Below are 15,503 nucleotides of genomic sequence, written 5' to 3'. Positions count from 1 at the left end.
AAAACCGCCTCCCACCCCCTGACCACCACCTCCCACCCCCTGACCACCGCCTCCCAGAGAGGTGGCCACACCCCTCCCCTTTGAGAATGCAAGAGACATTTCTAATGAAATGCCCCTCCTCCTCCCCAGGTAAAGGCTACCTCACTCAAATGTTCATGTCTGTGATTGGAAAAATCACGCCTGATACCAAAGATTTCCCCCAAGGACTTGTGCTGGATGCTAGGATTCCCTCACCTGGGGACCAGGTGTGGGCGAGGGTCTGCTTTGGGCCCTGCCCCCCAGGTGCCACCTGTCCACCACCAGAGAGAGCAGAGAGAGAAAGAGAGACAGAGAGAGAGAGACAGAGAGAGAGAGTGGGAGGGAGGGAGAGGGTGGTGAGGTCGATGAGTGCCTTTTTCTTGAACCAAAGACGTGTGTGAGATGCTCTCTTGTCCTTATCGACTCGCTATTCTCCCCGCTTTTCAAGCAACCGGATCTGAGTGATGCTTCTAGAACCTTTGGGTGTTGGGGCAGAATCCTAAGGGTCCCCGTTCCCGCTCAGCAACAACCCCTCCCCCCAGACACACGTACACACTCCTGTGCACACACTGGTCCCACCACACTGGGAGCTGGGGTCTGGGTGGACACGGCCCCTCCCTCAGCCTGCCACGAACACGTGGGCCCCACTTGAGAGAGCACCTGCTTTTGGGGGACGGGGATTCTCTGCTGGTTAAGTCACTTGCTGGTCCTGCATTCAAGACCCAAGCGTCAGAGGCCAGGGCCTCCTGGGTTTGTCCCGTGTTGGACACTTAGGAATGGACATGGGACCTTTCTGGTGACGGGACCCCTCAAGCCCCAGTGACATGGGTCACAGAAGCGTCCCTGACCCCTGCGTCCCTTTCAAACACCCTCCTATTACATATGCACACACGCACGCATACACGTGCACACACACCATCTCCCTTCTGACGCCCCGCCCAGCCCCGCTTGCCCCAACACCCAGCTGGTTGTCACATACCAAAGACCATTCTCCACACAGGGAATGACACCTCCAGCACAGCTCCTTCGAGCCTTTGACAATTTTCTCTGAAATACCTCAAGATATTTAATGTATAGTTTATGTGATTAAAAAAAAATCCTTAGCTAGTTTTTGGAATACGTGACTTGAAGCTTTATACCGTTAAATTATAATTTTGCAGACGATGGTATGTCATTTCTTTTGGTGAGCTCCGTGGGAGACGCGTTGAATGTCAGGGCAGGGGAAGCTGGGTGGTCAGAGGCAAAGGGCCGGGGGAGCATGAGCGAGAGAGAGAGTCTGGGAGCGCACGAGGAAGGACCTGCGGCGTTTACAGATTTCTTATTTCAATGAGTCCTTTAGGAAAGAGAGGAGAGAGCGTTGGATACCTTTCTGTTCTCTGGCGTGTTCTGTTTCTTGTTTTTTGAAGTCATGTCTTATAAGAGTATTTATTATTCTATGTGTTCTGTGTTCAAATGTAATTTAAGAAAAAAAAAAGGAAGAAAAATGAAAAAAAAAGACGCAATGGAATTTGATTTGATGCATGACTAATGTACTTTTTCTTGAAGATAATGTACTAGGTGGAAGGGTGGGGGTGGGGCGGGGCCGCGGGGCCGGAGCCCCGGGATTCCGTGTCGCATCTTGTGTTTCATGCCCCAGTCGGTGCTGTTCGGTGCTCCTCGGCGCTGCTCTGTGTTACTTTCCCCCCTTTCCAAGGATCTGTGTCTAGCCGGCGGTGGGAGGACGGGCCTCAGGTGCAGAAGGAAGGCGGCCGGTGGCGGGGCCTCCAGCTCCTGGCACCAGAGTCCCTCCGGCTCCTGGTCCTGGGGCACCAGTGGGCGTCACTGCCACCTCGGGCGCCCCGCTCGGTCGGTCGGTCTCACGTTAGCATGAATTCCCAAGTGTCTTGTTCAGAGGAGACAGACAATCAACCAATTCGAGTCTTGTCGCCTAGGTTGGTGGGGGGCGGGGTGTACCCCTACTTCCTCAGATCTGAAGGGCCCTCCTGAGACAACCCCCCCAAGGCAGGCACCTGCCCGGGCTCCACCCACACGCCCCAGCTCCCTCAGGCCTGGCCTTCACCTTTCTGTCTGGCCTGGGAGGTAGGGGGTGCACACCTGTGGAGCCCTCCCTCCCAGCCCCCACTGGTACCCAGAGAACAAAGGGGCCCCCAAAAAATCATGAAAGGGGGCTCTGGGACAGTCTCCCGGACTGTGACTCTTCTGCCACGGGGCCCACGCTCCCACCAGGGGAGAGCCCACTTTCCAGGACAGGCCCCAGGTAAGGTGGGTTTGGGTGGCCAAAGGGGGTCTCTCACACCCTGAAGGACAGAAGGCCCAAGTTTGGAGGGCTGGGCCTGGGGGCGCAGGTTCAACCCACCTGCAATGAGGGCGGGGGGTGGGGGTGGGGCATGTTCCGGGGCCCCTGCACCGGCTGGAACTGGGGACACTCACATTCTTGGCCCAAAGCAGTTTCAGCCACACCAGCCCATCAGCTCCCTGGTCTCCTCCTGTATCCCTGGCAGGCCCCCCAAGGGCTGGTCTTTGGGAGGATTGTCTCCACCAGGGGTGAGAGCGGCCAGGAGGCCACGTGGCCCTGAGTGTGTAATCACAACTGGACACTAGGGCTGCTTTCAGGGGACACACGATTTGGGTCATCCAAAGTCCTCCCCCGAACCCCCAGGGCTAGAGGGAACAGAGGCCCCCTCCACCCTACCCTCAGGCGACAGGCTTAAAAGTTTAAAAAATATATATCATCATCGTTGTGAACCATTGCTGTGCTGGATTTGTTGTTTTGTTTCCCTCCAATAAATTATTTTCTAGTCACTCACCTGGGCTTGTGCCTTTGCTGAATGGTGAGGGGCGGGGAGGGGCTGGTGCAGGAGTGGGAGGCATGGGGCTCACCCTCTATGAAGGAGGAAGGGGACGAGGGAAAGTGGAAGCGGGCCTCTCCCAGCCCACCCCTCTCTGCTCTGAACTCAGCCCTCCCTGAGCCCCTGCCTCCACAGGGCCTTTGGGCCACCTGAGCCTCGGATCTTGCTGGGCTCTGCTTCTGAGGTGTCACGGACCACTGCCTTCTGGAGCCTAAAGTGTAAGGTGGTTTGTTTGAGAAGAAACCAGGGCAGCCCAGTGGAGGAAAAGGCTGGGTGGTGTCAGGACTGGACCTTATAAACTGCCCTGAGATAGGCCAGCAGGCTGCAGGCAGGAAGCCAGGGCTGGTAAGCAGAGTCTGCTCAGCACCTTTCTCCCTTCTGAGAGCAATAAAGCTTTTATCCACATTGCCCCAGGGTAAAGAAACCCAAAGAAACCCAGCTTTCCCTGCAAATCCCCCATCAGGCCACTAGAGGTCAGTGTTTTGATTTTTAAAACCAGAAAAGAACTATTTCATGGGACATCACAGAAAGAAGTATAGGAAGAGAGAGCCTCAAGGAGACCTGGGGTCAGACAGACCGTGGCTTATTAGAGAAAGAGGAGCAGGTGGAGCCCCTGTCTTTGGGGGAAGGCCTCACGATGCTGGGTGACACTTACTAAGCCTGGGCAGTCACTGCTGTTCCTCAGGTGAGGGCGGCAGCCCTGCCGAATCAGGTGGGGTTTGACCCTCGCTGGGCCCTGGCAGCCACTCCATGGGCGACGGCTGCTTCTGCACAGGGGAGGGCTCCACCGCCATCGGCTGCTCGCTGGTGGATGATCCTCTCGCAGTTGGTGGTGGAGTTTCCATCAGAGCAGTGAGGTTCGAGTTGGAAACTGGCACCGTCCCCTCCTTGGGAGGGCCCGGACTCCTTTTACCAGGTGTATGGCCAGTTCTTCCAGGACAGTTTCCGGATCTTCCAGAGGAATGTCTTCTCCTGCAAGTGTGCTGACTGGCTCTTCAAAGACAGCTGGCTTGAAGGCAGCATCTGGCTCTCAGAAGAAGTCATCTGGCTCTCCTCCGCTGATAGTGGTGTCTCCTTGGTTGGTGGCAGACTTTGGGGAGTATATGGCCACGGTTCCTATGACAGTGACCTCTCCTGCCTCTTCGGCAACTTCTCCTGGAGAGACCCGGACAGCCGGTTTTCGGTGAGAGAGTGCTGGCTCTCCTGATAAGGAGAGGACTGCCCATCCACAGGCAAGGATGAGCTCACCTCAGAGGCAGGCTGAACATCCTCAGAGGACACCTGCCCCTGGTGCTGGCACCTGTTCCTCCCCAGGAACGACATCCTCCTGGGGTACCAGGAGGACTCCTCCATGCTTGAGGGCAGCTCATCAGGTGGCCTCGTGTGACCAACCAGCGTGTCGCTGTTGACCCCTGGTGACCTCCACAGAATTGTGCCCTGTGTGATGAGGTCCGCATAGCCCTCCCGGTGGGAGAAGGCATAGCTGGAGTGCCGGGTCTGTGCCTCCCGGAGGACATGGGGTATGGGCTCCACGGTGATGCTCTCCTCCTCCTTCTACAGAGCAAAGGGGAAAGCAGGAGTCATCAGGCTCCTGAGCCATGTTGACTGCTTTCGGGTCACCTGCCCCTCCAGTGGGGGCCAATCAGAGCCCTTTGCCACCATGGATTGGCCAGGCTCTTTCCTACCCAAGTTGACCCATGGAGTCCTCCGTGGGACCTGACTTTTTTCTCTTTTTCTTTGGCCACACCGCGCAGCATGTGGGATCCTACTTCCCCAACTAGGGATCGAACCTGTGCCCCTTGCCATGGAAGTGCAGAGTTCTAACCACTGGACCCCCAGGGAAGTCCCATGGGACGTGACTTTGGACCAGCCAATCAGATTCCTTCCCTAGGACCTGACTTTGGATCAGCCAATCAGAGTCTGGGGCAGCCCAATGTCCAGCCTGTGTGGGTGAAGGTGGCAGGTTTGTGGCCATGTCCTAGTCCACCATTCCAGTCAATTCTGGGGCCCAGCCCAGCTGCGACCCATCCTTCTAGATTCTGATTTTATGAGCCAGTGAGTCCTCTCCCCCACCTTTTTTCACTGTGGTAAAATACACATAACATAAAATGTACCATTTCAACCATTTGTAAGTGCACAGCTCAGTGGCATTAAGCACATTCACACTGTCGTGCAACCATCCCCGCCATCATCTCCAGAACTTTCTCATCTTCCCAAACTGAAGCTCTGTCCCCAAGAAACACTGACTCCCCACCCCCTCCCCCAGTCCCTGGCCGCCACCATCTACTTCCTGTCTCTATGGATGTGACTCCCCCAGGGATACCCTGTGAGTGGGATCAGACAGTATTTGTCCTTTTTTTTCGGTACGCGGGCCTCTCGCTGTTGTGGCCTCTCCCGTTGCGGAGCACAGGCTCCGGACGCGCAGGCTCAGCGGCCATGGCTCACGGGCCCAGCCGCTCCACGGCACGTGGGATCTTCCCGGACCGGGGCACGAGCCCACGTCCCCTGCATCGGCAGGCGGACTCTCAACCACTGCGCCACCAGGGAAGCCCTGGTCTAATTCTTTTAAAGCAGCACCTTTGAGCCTGTTCTAAGTGGATGACTTCAATAAAAAGCTACAGGAGGGAAAACGGCTAGAGAGTGTGTTTTTAGATCATTTTCGATTTAGGAAATCACTGATGGGTAGAAGAGTTGGAAGAGACCTCAGAGACAAATAGCCCAGCTCCCTTCCCGAATGCACGAATCCAGACTAGTTAAAAGAATATCAGTTTCAGTTCCAAAAACCACTTTATGTGCATTGTGGGATTGAGCAAATAAGTAACGATCGAACTTTTTTACCAGAATCAAGTTTCTCACCATCAGAGATAAGAGTCACAAAGCAGTAAACGGAAAAGGCTAAGCTGAGCCTTGTTCTGTGGGTCAGGAAGCAGAGGTATCAGTGTGAACTCACATACACAAAAATAGATAGATGGATAGGTGTCGATAGAGATATAGATTTGCATCTAAACATGGGTTAATATGTGTGCATTTCCTAGCTCTGTCTACCGAGAGGATAATGGCATCCCAGTAGCAAAATGACCACACTAAGCACTTGGATCTTGGTGTCTAACTACCATTCTCTGGTGAAGAGAACCAGGGCTCCATATGGGAATGGCTCATTCCAGGGTTGGGGCACGGAAAAGACAAAATGGGCCTGGAACCTCTTGTAGCACCAGGAAGTGAGGATGTACTCAGAGGAGAGCAGGCACGTGGCAAAGGGGCAAATCGGGGACAACTTGAGCAACAAAGCATAGAATAAAATAAACACCCATGAGTCCACACTGATAGAAATAAATAATTGAATAAATAAATAGGGGAGAAGGAACAGTTCTTCCCATGGAAGAATGCCAATTAACAAATACAGAAAGACTGGACACTGTCCCCTCTAAGATCAGGAACAAGACAAAGGTGCCTGCTTTCACCATGGCAATTCAACATTGCACTGGAAGTCCTAGCCAGAGCAATTAGGCAGGAAAAAGAAATTCAAAGTATCCAAATTGGAAAGGGAGAGGTAAAACTATTTCTATTTCCAGAGGACAGGATCTATATGCAGAAAATCCCAAAGGATTCACAGGAAAGCTACTAGAGCCAATAAACAAATTCAACAAAGCTGAAGGGCACACAGATCAACACACACACAAAACTGTTTCTATATACCAGCAATAAGCAATCTCAAAAGTGAATTAAAGAAACAATTCCATTTAGAGCAGCATCTAAAAGAAGAAAATATCTAGAAATAAAAAGTAAAGCAAAAATATATATTTATGGGCTTCCCTGGTGGCGCAGTGGTTGAGAGTCCGCCTGCCGATGCAGGGGACACGGGGTCGTGCCCCGGTCCGGGAGGATCCCACATGCCGTGGAGCGGCTGGGCCCGTGAGCCATGGCCGCTGAGCCTGCGCGTCCGGCGCCTGTGCTCCGCGACGGGAGAGGCCACAGCAGGGAGAGGCCTGCGTACCGCAAAAAAAAAAAAAAAAAAAAAAGTAATAATTATAAATATATATATATACATATATATATTTATGAGGGCTGCTGCTGTAAAGCTCTCTCTCAAATACCTTGGCATTAGTGATGGGGAGCTCATTCCCTCTCACTGTAGTCTATCTTCAGACAATTTCCTTACACACAGGGGACATCACTGCCCTACAACTCCTCTAACGCTCTGGAGAGCACAGCCAGTATTCACCATGATACTGTCAAGAGTCTTGAAGTTAGGGAACCAGCCCCCATAGTCTTATCTTCTCTCAAGTTCAAGCTCTCATTGTCTCCCCTTGAAGGATGTATATTTGGAGCACCTGTCCTGCCCTTGCTCCAAAGCTCAAATTTGCCAAATATCCCTGAAAAGGCTTGGCACTGAGCTGGGCGTGGAACCATCCCTTCCCTTCATCTGGAATCTCTACCTCTATGAATGCGGCCAAACAAAAGTCTGTGCTGCTCTGTGACTTCAGGCAACTCTGCCCCGTGATGACCCGAGTGTGAGCCTGCCTGCTGCCTTCCTGGAGGCTATGGGAAGGACACGGCAATCCCAGAGCTCACCCCCCCGGCCCCCCCGCCCCAAGAGGGGAGTTCCCTCCAGCGCACCTGGGCAGTGAAGCCGCTGTAGAAAGCGAACCAGATCTGGACCATCATGCTGGCCAGCGTCTTGTAGACAAAGTAGCGCAGGAACTCGCAGACGCGCGTGTAGGACCAACGGCCATGCACCAGCAGCCGCCGCCGCAGGAAGCAGAACTGGGCCAGCACATAGTCGCTGTTCTGCACCGCTTGCATGCCCTCCTGACCCGCCAGCCCCATGCCGATGTCCGCAGCTGCAGGGGCACACGCAGCCTGTCGGCCCCGGGCCCCTCAGCTACCACCCCCGCCTGCTGCCAGCCACCGGCCTCCCCGCGCGCTGCTGCCCACCACCCACGAACCGTCACACCAGGGACAGGCGTCTGGCCTGCAATAAGTCCGCCCTCTCCTCTCTGGGCTCCTGCCAGGGCTCCTCCTCTTCCAAGCTCACGTTCTGGACCAGGGCCCGGGGCTCCGTGCGCAGGGACAGCAGCAGCTGGTCCTGGCCCGCGGGGGACAGGGGGCGCGTCACTCAGCTGCACCGCTGCCCTCCAGGAACGCCCCGACTGGGCCCTCCTCCGGGCTGGACCTGACTGCGTCCTTCCCTTGCTCTCGCCCTGCTGAGAACCATCTCTCGGTGTGACGCTTCAGGCCCTTCGCCTTGGCTGGTCCAACACCACATCTGGGGGCCTTTTGGTGGAGGCCGTCCCCAGCCCCCTCCCAGGTACCAGGGCCCCGCTGCCCACCCTGAGCTGACACTGACCAGGAACTCCCCGTTAATGACCAAGGCCATTTTGACCTGCAGGGGGAGCTGTTTGTTCAGGTGGCCCTTCTTGCCACCCTGCAGGCTATTGCTGCTCTCCCAGTAGACCTCCAGGATCTGCCTGCAGGGGTCCAGCAGGGGCTCAGCCACACCAGCCGCACGGGCTTCCTTGCACCCACTCCCCAGCTGTGCCTTGGTTTCCCCCTCTGGGAGCCCCACCAGGCAGAGGCTGAGGGCATTCTGCAGACCCCAGAGCCATGCCTGGGCCATGGGTGGTGCCCTGCCCCAACCCTGACCCCCCCAACACAGGCTCATGCACCCAACCACCCAACCCCCACGTCTTACACAATCTCCTTCTCCTCCAGAATTATCATGTTTTCCAAGAGCAGCTGGCAGGCAAAGCCGATGTTCACCGCTGTCTCTGCAAACCAGCCCAGATCAGCCCCTCCACAGCCCCCTGCCTGGCGGCCATGCCCACTCTGCCCATCACAGCAGCATGCCCCTCCCCCTGGCCACAGCAATTGGTTTGGAGGAGGGCACGTGACCAGGCCAGCCAATGAGAGTCAGCCCTGAGACTTTGGTTGCAGCTCTGAGCAGAGGGGGCTCCATTCCACTCGCCTGGCTGGAGCTGGGCTGCCAGTGAGAGGTGGGTCTGGGGCCAGGGCCAAGGGATCGTTAGACATATCGTGCTTAGGGCCCCAAGGCACTTCCAGGAACCCACAAAAATGAATTAATTTGTTTAAAAAAAATAAAGAAGAGGGAAAAAAATGAATATAAAAATGCAGCCTGGATATTTGTCTTTACTCCAGCACAGCTGTTAAACGTCATCCTAAATATTTTGTGTGTACGTGCCTCCTGTCCGCAGAAGTTCTAATGCAGCCCTGCAGGCACCCATGCCCAGTGGGGCCCCGGAGAAGCCTCACTGGAGTGGAGTCATGGCTCCACGGCCACAGGACCTGAGGTTCCATTCCAGCTTGGCTCCTGGGTGGCTGAGCAACTGCGGCAGGTGCCCATGCTCTCTGAGCCCCGCTGGGTCATCTATGAGGCAGGGGTAATGAGGGCCCCACTGCATGGCGCTGCCAGGGGGCCAAACCCCAAGGAGACGCTGAGCATGGCACCGGCCCGCCCGAGGGAGGCGCCCAGGGGACCCCAGTCCATTGTTCCCGGTCCTCCCTTCGCAGGGACAAGGTGGAGGGCAATGCTGAACTCAGACAAGAGGGATAGGCCAGGACTTCCCTGGCGGTCCAGTGGTTAACACTTCACCTTCCAATGCAGGGAGTGCAGGTTCGATCCCTGGTCTGGGAGCTAAGATCCCACATGCCTTGTGGCCAAAAAACCAACATATAAAACAGAAGCAATACTGTAACAAGTTCAATAAAGACTTTAAGAATGGTCCACAACAAAAATAAATCTTTGGGAAAAAAAGAGAGATGGGCCGACGGTGGTGCCCAGGCAGGGGTGAGCTCTCCCCGCGCCTCCCTTCTCCCCACGTTGGGGGTGGCCGCCCTGGGACCCACCTTGCTTGTCCCCTGTGGGAACCCACACTTTGATGTTCCCCTGCTTGAGACACTTGATGGTGTCGAGGACACCGTCCTGGAGCCTGTCCTCGAGGGCTGTGGCTCCCAGCAGCCGGGGGTGGGCGTGGGGACAGCCTGAGCAGGGAGCCAGCTCCCTGGTGGGGCTGAGGGGCTGGAGCTGGGGTGCGGGCGCCCCTCCCCCTGAGCTCCACCCACCTGGAGGTTCTGCTCCATCTCCTCGTACAGCGGGTGCAGGGCGTGGGCACGGTTCTGCAGCAGGATGCTGGCTTCCTGGTGCCGCTGGCACCACTCTTCGTACATGTCTTCGTCCACCTCCTTGCAGGCCATGCACAGTGTCCGCAGGGTCTGCTCGGCCAAGGACTGGGCCCCGGGCGGGCAGGCGGCGCTGGCACCCCCGCCAGCCCCTGCCCCCTCACCCGGGCACCTCTCCCTCTGCCTGGGGTCACCCAACCTACCCACCACCCACAGTCTGTCTTCCCGGGCAGGGGGAGCTAGGACCACGTGCCGCCCTGCTCCACACCCGCTCTGTCTCAGCCCGCCCCCTGCCCCCCCCACCCTCCGCCCGCCGATGCCCAGTTGTTTTGCCCCCAGACCTCACAGGCAAATTCTAACTATTCCGCAAGACACTCGGTGCAGCCCTGCCAGAGCCCTCCGCCGTCAGGGCTCCCCCAGCCCCAGACCCCTCCCTCTGCCTCATTTTTCAAGGAGCTGAGGCCTCTGGGGTGGGTGGAACTGTAAGGATCCTGGGGACTCTGTCTCCAGACCCCAGGAAAGACCCAGAGCTCGCTCGCCCCAGGGGGGCCCATCGTGGCTCCTTCCTTCCCTCCTACGCCCCAACCCTCCCCCAGGCTCTTCGCCTGTTGCCTGGGGTCTTGCTTCTGTTCCTGACTGGAGGTGGGCTTGAGCGGCTGAGCTTGGACAGGTCAGGAGCTCCAGACAGGCCTGTGCTCCTCTCGTGCCTCAGTTTCCCCATCCACTCCATAGGCGGTTAAGCCAAGCCGTCCTGTCGAGCTCCTGGGCTCTGGGTCATGGTTCTGACTGCACTTCCTCGGTTGTGGGTCACAGACCAGCTGCCTGCGCCCCACCCCCCACCCACTTCCCGGCAGAGGTAGAACAGGGCAGTCTGGGAGGCCCCCGTGTGGAGGGACACAGGACATTTCTTTCCCCAAGCAGCCCCACTGGCCCCTGTGCTGGGTGAGGCTGGGGACCTGTAGGGTCAGGGCTGGGCCAGCACGGCAGGACAGCCCCATGTCAGGGTCGGGGCGGGAACAGCTCCCTGGAGGTGGGGACCTATGGCTGAACCTTGAGGACCAAAGGATGGTGACTGAGCGCTAGAGTGGAGGAAGGCATTCCTAGCAGAGGGAATAGCGTGTGCAAAGGTCCTGAGGCAACACCTGAGCGTGGAGGAAACTGCAAGCCAGAAATTGGGGTTCTGGGGAACCCCGCGAGGTCAAGGAGGGACCAGGATAGACAGGATAGCAGAACACAGAAAGACAGTCTGGAAAGTTGGGCCAAGGCGTTTGGGCTTCACCCACGGAGACAAAAGTTTTGGGGCAGAGAGGGCTAAGCACGTCCTGGAAACTAGGCCTGGCTGGGATAGGGGGGTAGCAACCAGAACAAAAGCCTAACCACAGGGTGTCCTTGCGTGACTGAGAAAAAGGTATTCCCTTTGGGCAGGTGCAGCTTGGAGTTTGGCTCCCTCTCCAGCGTGTGTGTCTGTGTGTGTGTGTGTGTGTGTGTGCGCGCGCGCGTGCTGGGCAGAATAGTGCACAACCTGATCAACTGTACATGGCCGCCTTGGGTACCTGAGGCCATTTCTCTGCACACTCTCCTCTCCTGCCCTTCTCCTCCTGTCCCTGTGCCCTTGAACCTGCCCCTCCACCCTCCCTTCCCACAGGGACTCACGGCCAAGGCCTCTTCCGTGGTCCACTCCATCAGGCCTTTCTTCTGCAGGCACTGGAAACTGCCCATCCCTCACCCATCTCCATCCATGACCAGCCTGATGCCAGGAAGTGACCCGGCGGGTCCCAAGAACCTAATCCTTCCTCCTGGCCCTCTGGGATCAGCTCAGCCTGCTGGGGCCAAAGGGGTCAGGAGGCCACCTTAGACCTGGAGGGGCCACCCATGCACCCTCAGCATCCAACATATATTGAGCGCCTCCTGTGTGCCAGGCCCTGGGCTGGGCAGTGGGGACCCAGCCATGAGGGTGCTCCCAGTGTGAGGGGGGCTGGACACTGACTCACCAGCCACACAGACAAACACGGGGTAGGACCACCCTGGGTCTACAGAGCCACGTGGGAAGGTGGGAAGGGAGGGCTTCCTGGAGGAGGTGGCTCGAGCAGGCAGAAGGAGTGGAGTGGGCACAGGCACTGACCCCTGGGGCTGCCCCACCCGCCCCACCTGGAGGATGATGATGAGAAGGAAGTAGAGGCTGGACATGCGGTGGAACTGATCGTACAGGTTCAAGGGCAGGAAGGAGAAGACATTGTACTTGGCCTGTGGATGACGTTCCTCTGGGTCAAGAGCCGGCAGCCGGCATGGGGGCGCCGCCCAGGAGGGCCCGGGTTCCTACCCAGCCCCATCCGCCTCCCCCTTCCCTCCGGCCATGACCAGCGCGGGTGCAGACCCAGTGAGCCGAGCTGTGACCCCAGGACTCCCCGCGTGAGACGCAGGCCGGGGGTTTCAGGTAGAGCCCAATGGACACGCTGTACCGTGAAGGTTGCCTAGTAACTTATTTAGGGCGGAGGAGACACGCGAAGCGCCAGCACTGGACCCCACGACTCGGCGAGGGCGGCGCTACAGTCCTCAGGACTAAGTGGACTGACCCAGCATGCAGAGCTTGGGTGGCAGGTCCCGGAGGCCCACGGGGGTTGGGCCTGCCCACCTTGTACTTCTTCCTCTGCCAGCACAGGAAGACCTTCTCCTTGAACTGGTTGTTGTAGGACCAGTGGTTGGTTTGCACCTCCCAGGTGAACTCTGAGGCCCGAGAAGACAAACACGGGCTAATGACACCCCGGAGGAGGGCTAAGGGGCCCCCCGGGGATCCAGCCCGTAAACAGATGAGAGGGCCCACGCGGCCCCTGCACAACAGTAGGCACTCGGGGAGCCCAGGTGGATCTGAGCATCCGGCTCCCCTTGAGCCAATCCCTAGGCCCTGGGAGACCCACTCATGCACATTCCTTCTACAGAGGGGTAAACTGAGGCCCAGGGACGGGTGCCGAGGTGTCCGAGGCTCCACTCCCTGCCCAGATAGTTCTGGGCTCACAGGCCCACAAATCCTGAGTCCACCTTTCAGTGATAGGATTTTGAACTCTTTGTAACCCACTGAGAACCGCGTGCTTGGCCTCCCATCTCCCCACTTCAGTCATTGCACTCTAACGCCCCTTGTCAGGCTCCCCCTGGCACCCCCTCACTCTACCCCCAGCCCTGCGCCCGCGCTTGGCCAGACATGCACCCAAGTTCTTCTCCTCCTCAAGGTCTTCTCGGTACGCGAGGCTGCCCGTGCTGGTGGGGCTGTCGAGGAGAGGGGTCTGAGGTCATACTGGCAGCCGGACAGTGCCCACCACTCCACCTTCTTTGAAATGTCACCTCCCACGTCCATCTGCTGTCCCCTCCCCAGGCTCTGGAGGTCCAGTCACCAGCTGTGAGTCCTTCCCCGTTACAGCCGGTCACCTGGCCGCTGCTCCCCACCCCTATGGCCCCCCATGGCCCCCCATGGTCGTCCCCCATCACCTCTCCGGGGCCGATCGCACCCACATCCTCCCGGGCCCCCCTGCTGCCCCTCCTGCCCCAATCCCCACACGGCACACCACGCCCAGCCTGGTCAGGTGCTCAGTCAATGTTTGTTGACAGACTAAATGGGGCCCCAGGGCTCTCCATCATGTCTCAAAGTGTGTTTGAGGACCAAGGGGCGAGAGGTCTGAGTGTGGTGTTGGGGCAGGGACCGCCAGCCCTCCACAGAGCCCGGAGGCTTCCCACCAGCTAGTTCATGGTCACTCCTAGTCCTTCCGTGCCCTTGGCAGCTCCCCAAATGACTCCCACCCCCAGCACTCAGCAGCTCCCTACTCCCCACGCCCTGGCCCCGCTGTTCCCTCTGCCGGGAGCACCATTCCTGCTCGCATGGCCGGAGCTTTCTCACCCTTCGGCTCTCAGCCCCTACTTCTCCTACTGCCCAGCCTTGTTCTGCCGCCTCCTCTGGGCTTCCCCTCTGCCTGCGGGATCCCCCATCCCATTTCTGATCACCCTCTCTCCTCTGCTTCTTCCCCTGTCTGGGCTGCCTGATGAAACTGGAACCTCCCGGGGCAGGGACTGCTGGCGTCTGGGTCACTGGTGCCGGGGCCCCCAGGGGGAGGGAGGGCCTGGCTCAGGGCCAGCTCTGATGCTCCTGGGGGCCCGAGCAAGGCCAGTGCCCATTCACCAGATGAGGAAAAGTGAGGCTCATCCCGTGGGGCCACAGCCGGGATGAGCTCTGGCCCCACCGGAGCCAGAGCCGGGGGAAACCCGGCCGGGGTTAGACGAATGCTGTGGGCCAGAATCCAATCAAAGCGTATCAGGGGGCAGGGACACGCCCTCCTCCCTCGCATTCTCAGCTCACCGGAACGCCCACTACCCCCCCCCCCCCGCCCCGGGAAGCCCTGAGCATTCCCGCAGCGAAGCGGCTCAGGGTTCGACGCCCAGGCCCCTGGGAAATGCACCTGGATATCCGGGCCCACACGACACAGGCGCTCCGGCGCCCGTCCGAACCTTGGCCCACGCGAACCTCTAGGGGGCGCCCCCGCCGCCGCGGCTGCGTCCTCCCGCCCTCAGGCCGGGCGGAGTCCAGAGAGGGTGCGCGGGCGCCCGGGGACGCACAGCTGCGGGAGCGCCGCCGCTCACCTGCGCGGGCCGGGGCAGGCGGGGCCGGGCCTCCTGGGGCGGTCCGCAGGCGTCCAGGGCGACGGACGTGGTGGAGCTGTTAGCCCGGTGCCAACAGGCCTGAAACGGGCCTGAAACGGGCGGCGCGGGCGCGGGGCGGAAGGTTGGGGCCTAGGGGCGGGGCCGGGCAGAATGCAGGGGGCCGAGGGCGGGGCCAGGGTGGAAGGTGGGGCCGGGGTAGAGGGGGCGGGGCGGGACCCCAGGGGTGGGGCCAAGACAGAAGGCGGGGCGGGACAGAGGCGGGGCCGAGCTAGGCCTTGCCTAACAGGGCCAAAAGGGGCGGGGCCTAAGGCGGGACCGAGCGGGACCTCGAGGAGCTGGGGCGGGATGGAGTCTTAATCTGGGCCTGGGAATTAAGGAGCCAGTCGCTGGCGGGGGTGGGCTGGACCCGGCTGAAGCTGGGCGGGGCCGGGTGTGTGTGCGGGGGAGAGGCTAGGGGCGGAGAAAGGACGGAGAGGTAATCGCAGGTGTGCGGACCGTGAGTCTGAGCTGTGTGCGCGTTCCAGTTCAGCGAGCATGTCGTACGCGCAGGTACAGTGTTGGACTTCAGGCTGGGGGAGGCTGTTGGAACCAGAGATCATCCCGCCAGGAGGAAGCCCACAGGGTTCTAGCCCGGTGTGTGTCTACCCAGCACGCGGCCGGGACTCCGGGGGCCTTCCTGGAGGTGGTAACAGGGGTGGGAGACAGCGATGAGGCTGGGGCAGCGTCCAGGCCGGAGACGGGGGACTTGAGCCAGGGCGGGGAGGGTGTGTGGGAGACGCTACTGAAGGTAGGGTCCTCCTAGGAGGGTCAAACTTGGGGGTTCAGGGGAGGTGATTAAGCTCTGTTTTTCATATT

At 58.9% G+C, this 15,503-nt stretch overlaps 1 protein-coding gene across 1 annotated transcript; it reads right to left on the bottom strand.

Annotated features, from left to right (window-relative positions):
• Window positions 1-3,348: 3,348 nt before the first annotated feature.
• Window positions 3,349-15,247, bottom strand: ATP8B3 (ATPase phospholipid transporting 8B3). The gene is given in 18 exon segments (XM_069540501.1): window positions 3,349-3,769; window positions 3,771-4,421; window positions 7,485-7,727; window positions 7,822-7,953; window positions 8,215-8,335; window positions 8,560-8,635; window positions 9,732-9,866; window positions 9,944-10,156; window positions 11,731-11,827; window positions 12,153-12,250; window positions 12,253-12,265; window positions 12,637-12,728; window positions 13,207-13,265; window positions 13,995-14,136; window positions 14,231-14,273; window positions 14,628-14,777; window positions 14,965-15,098; window positions 15,202-15,247. Coding segments are annotated over 18 exon segments (2,679 nt in total). The 3' UTR covers window positions 3,349-3,535.
• Between the last annotated feature and the right edge of the window lie 256 nt (window positions 15,248-15,503).

The sequence above is a fragment of the Delphinus delphis genome, chromosome 3, assembly GCF_949987515.2.
Source record: "Delphinus delphis chromosome 3, mDelDel1.2, whole genome shotgun sequence".
Taxonomy (NCBI): Eukaryota; Metazoa; Chordata; class Mammalia; order Artiodactyla; family Delphinidae; genus Delphinus; species Delphinus delphis.
The sequence above is the reverse complement of the archived record's forward strand: the minus strand, read 5'-3'. Positions and strand labels throughout refer to the sequence as shown.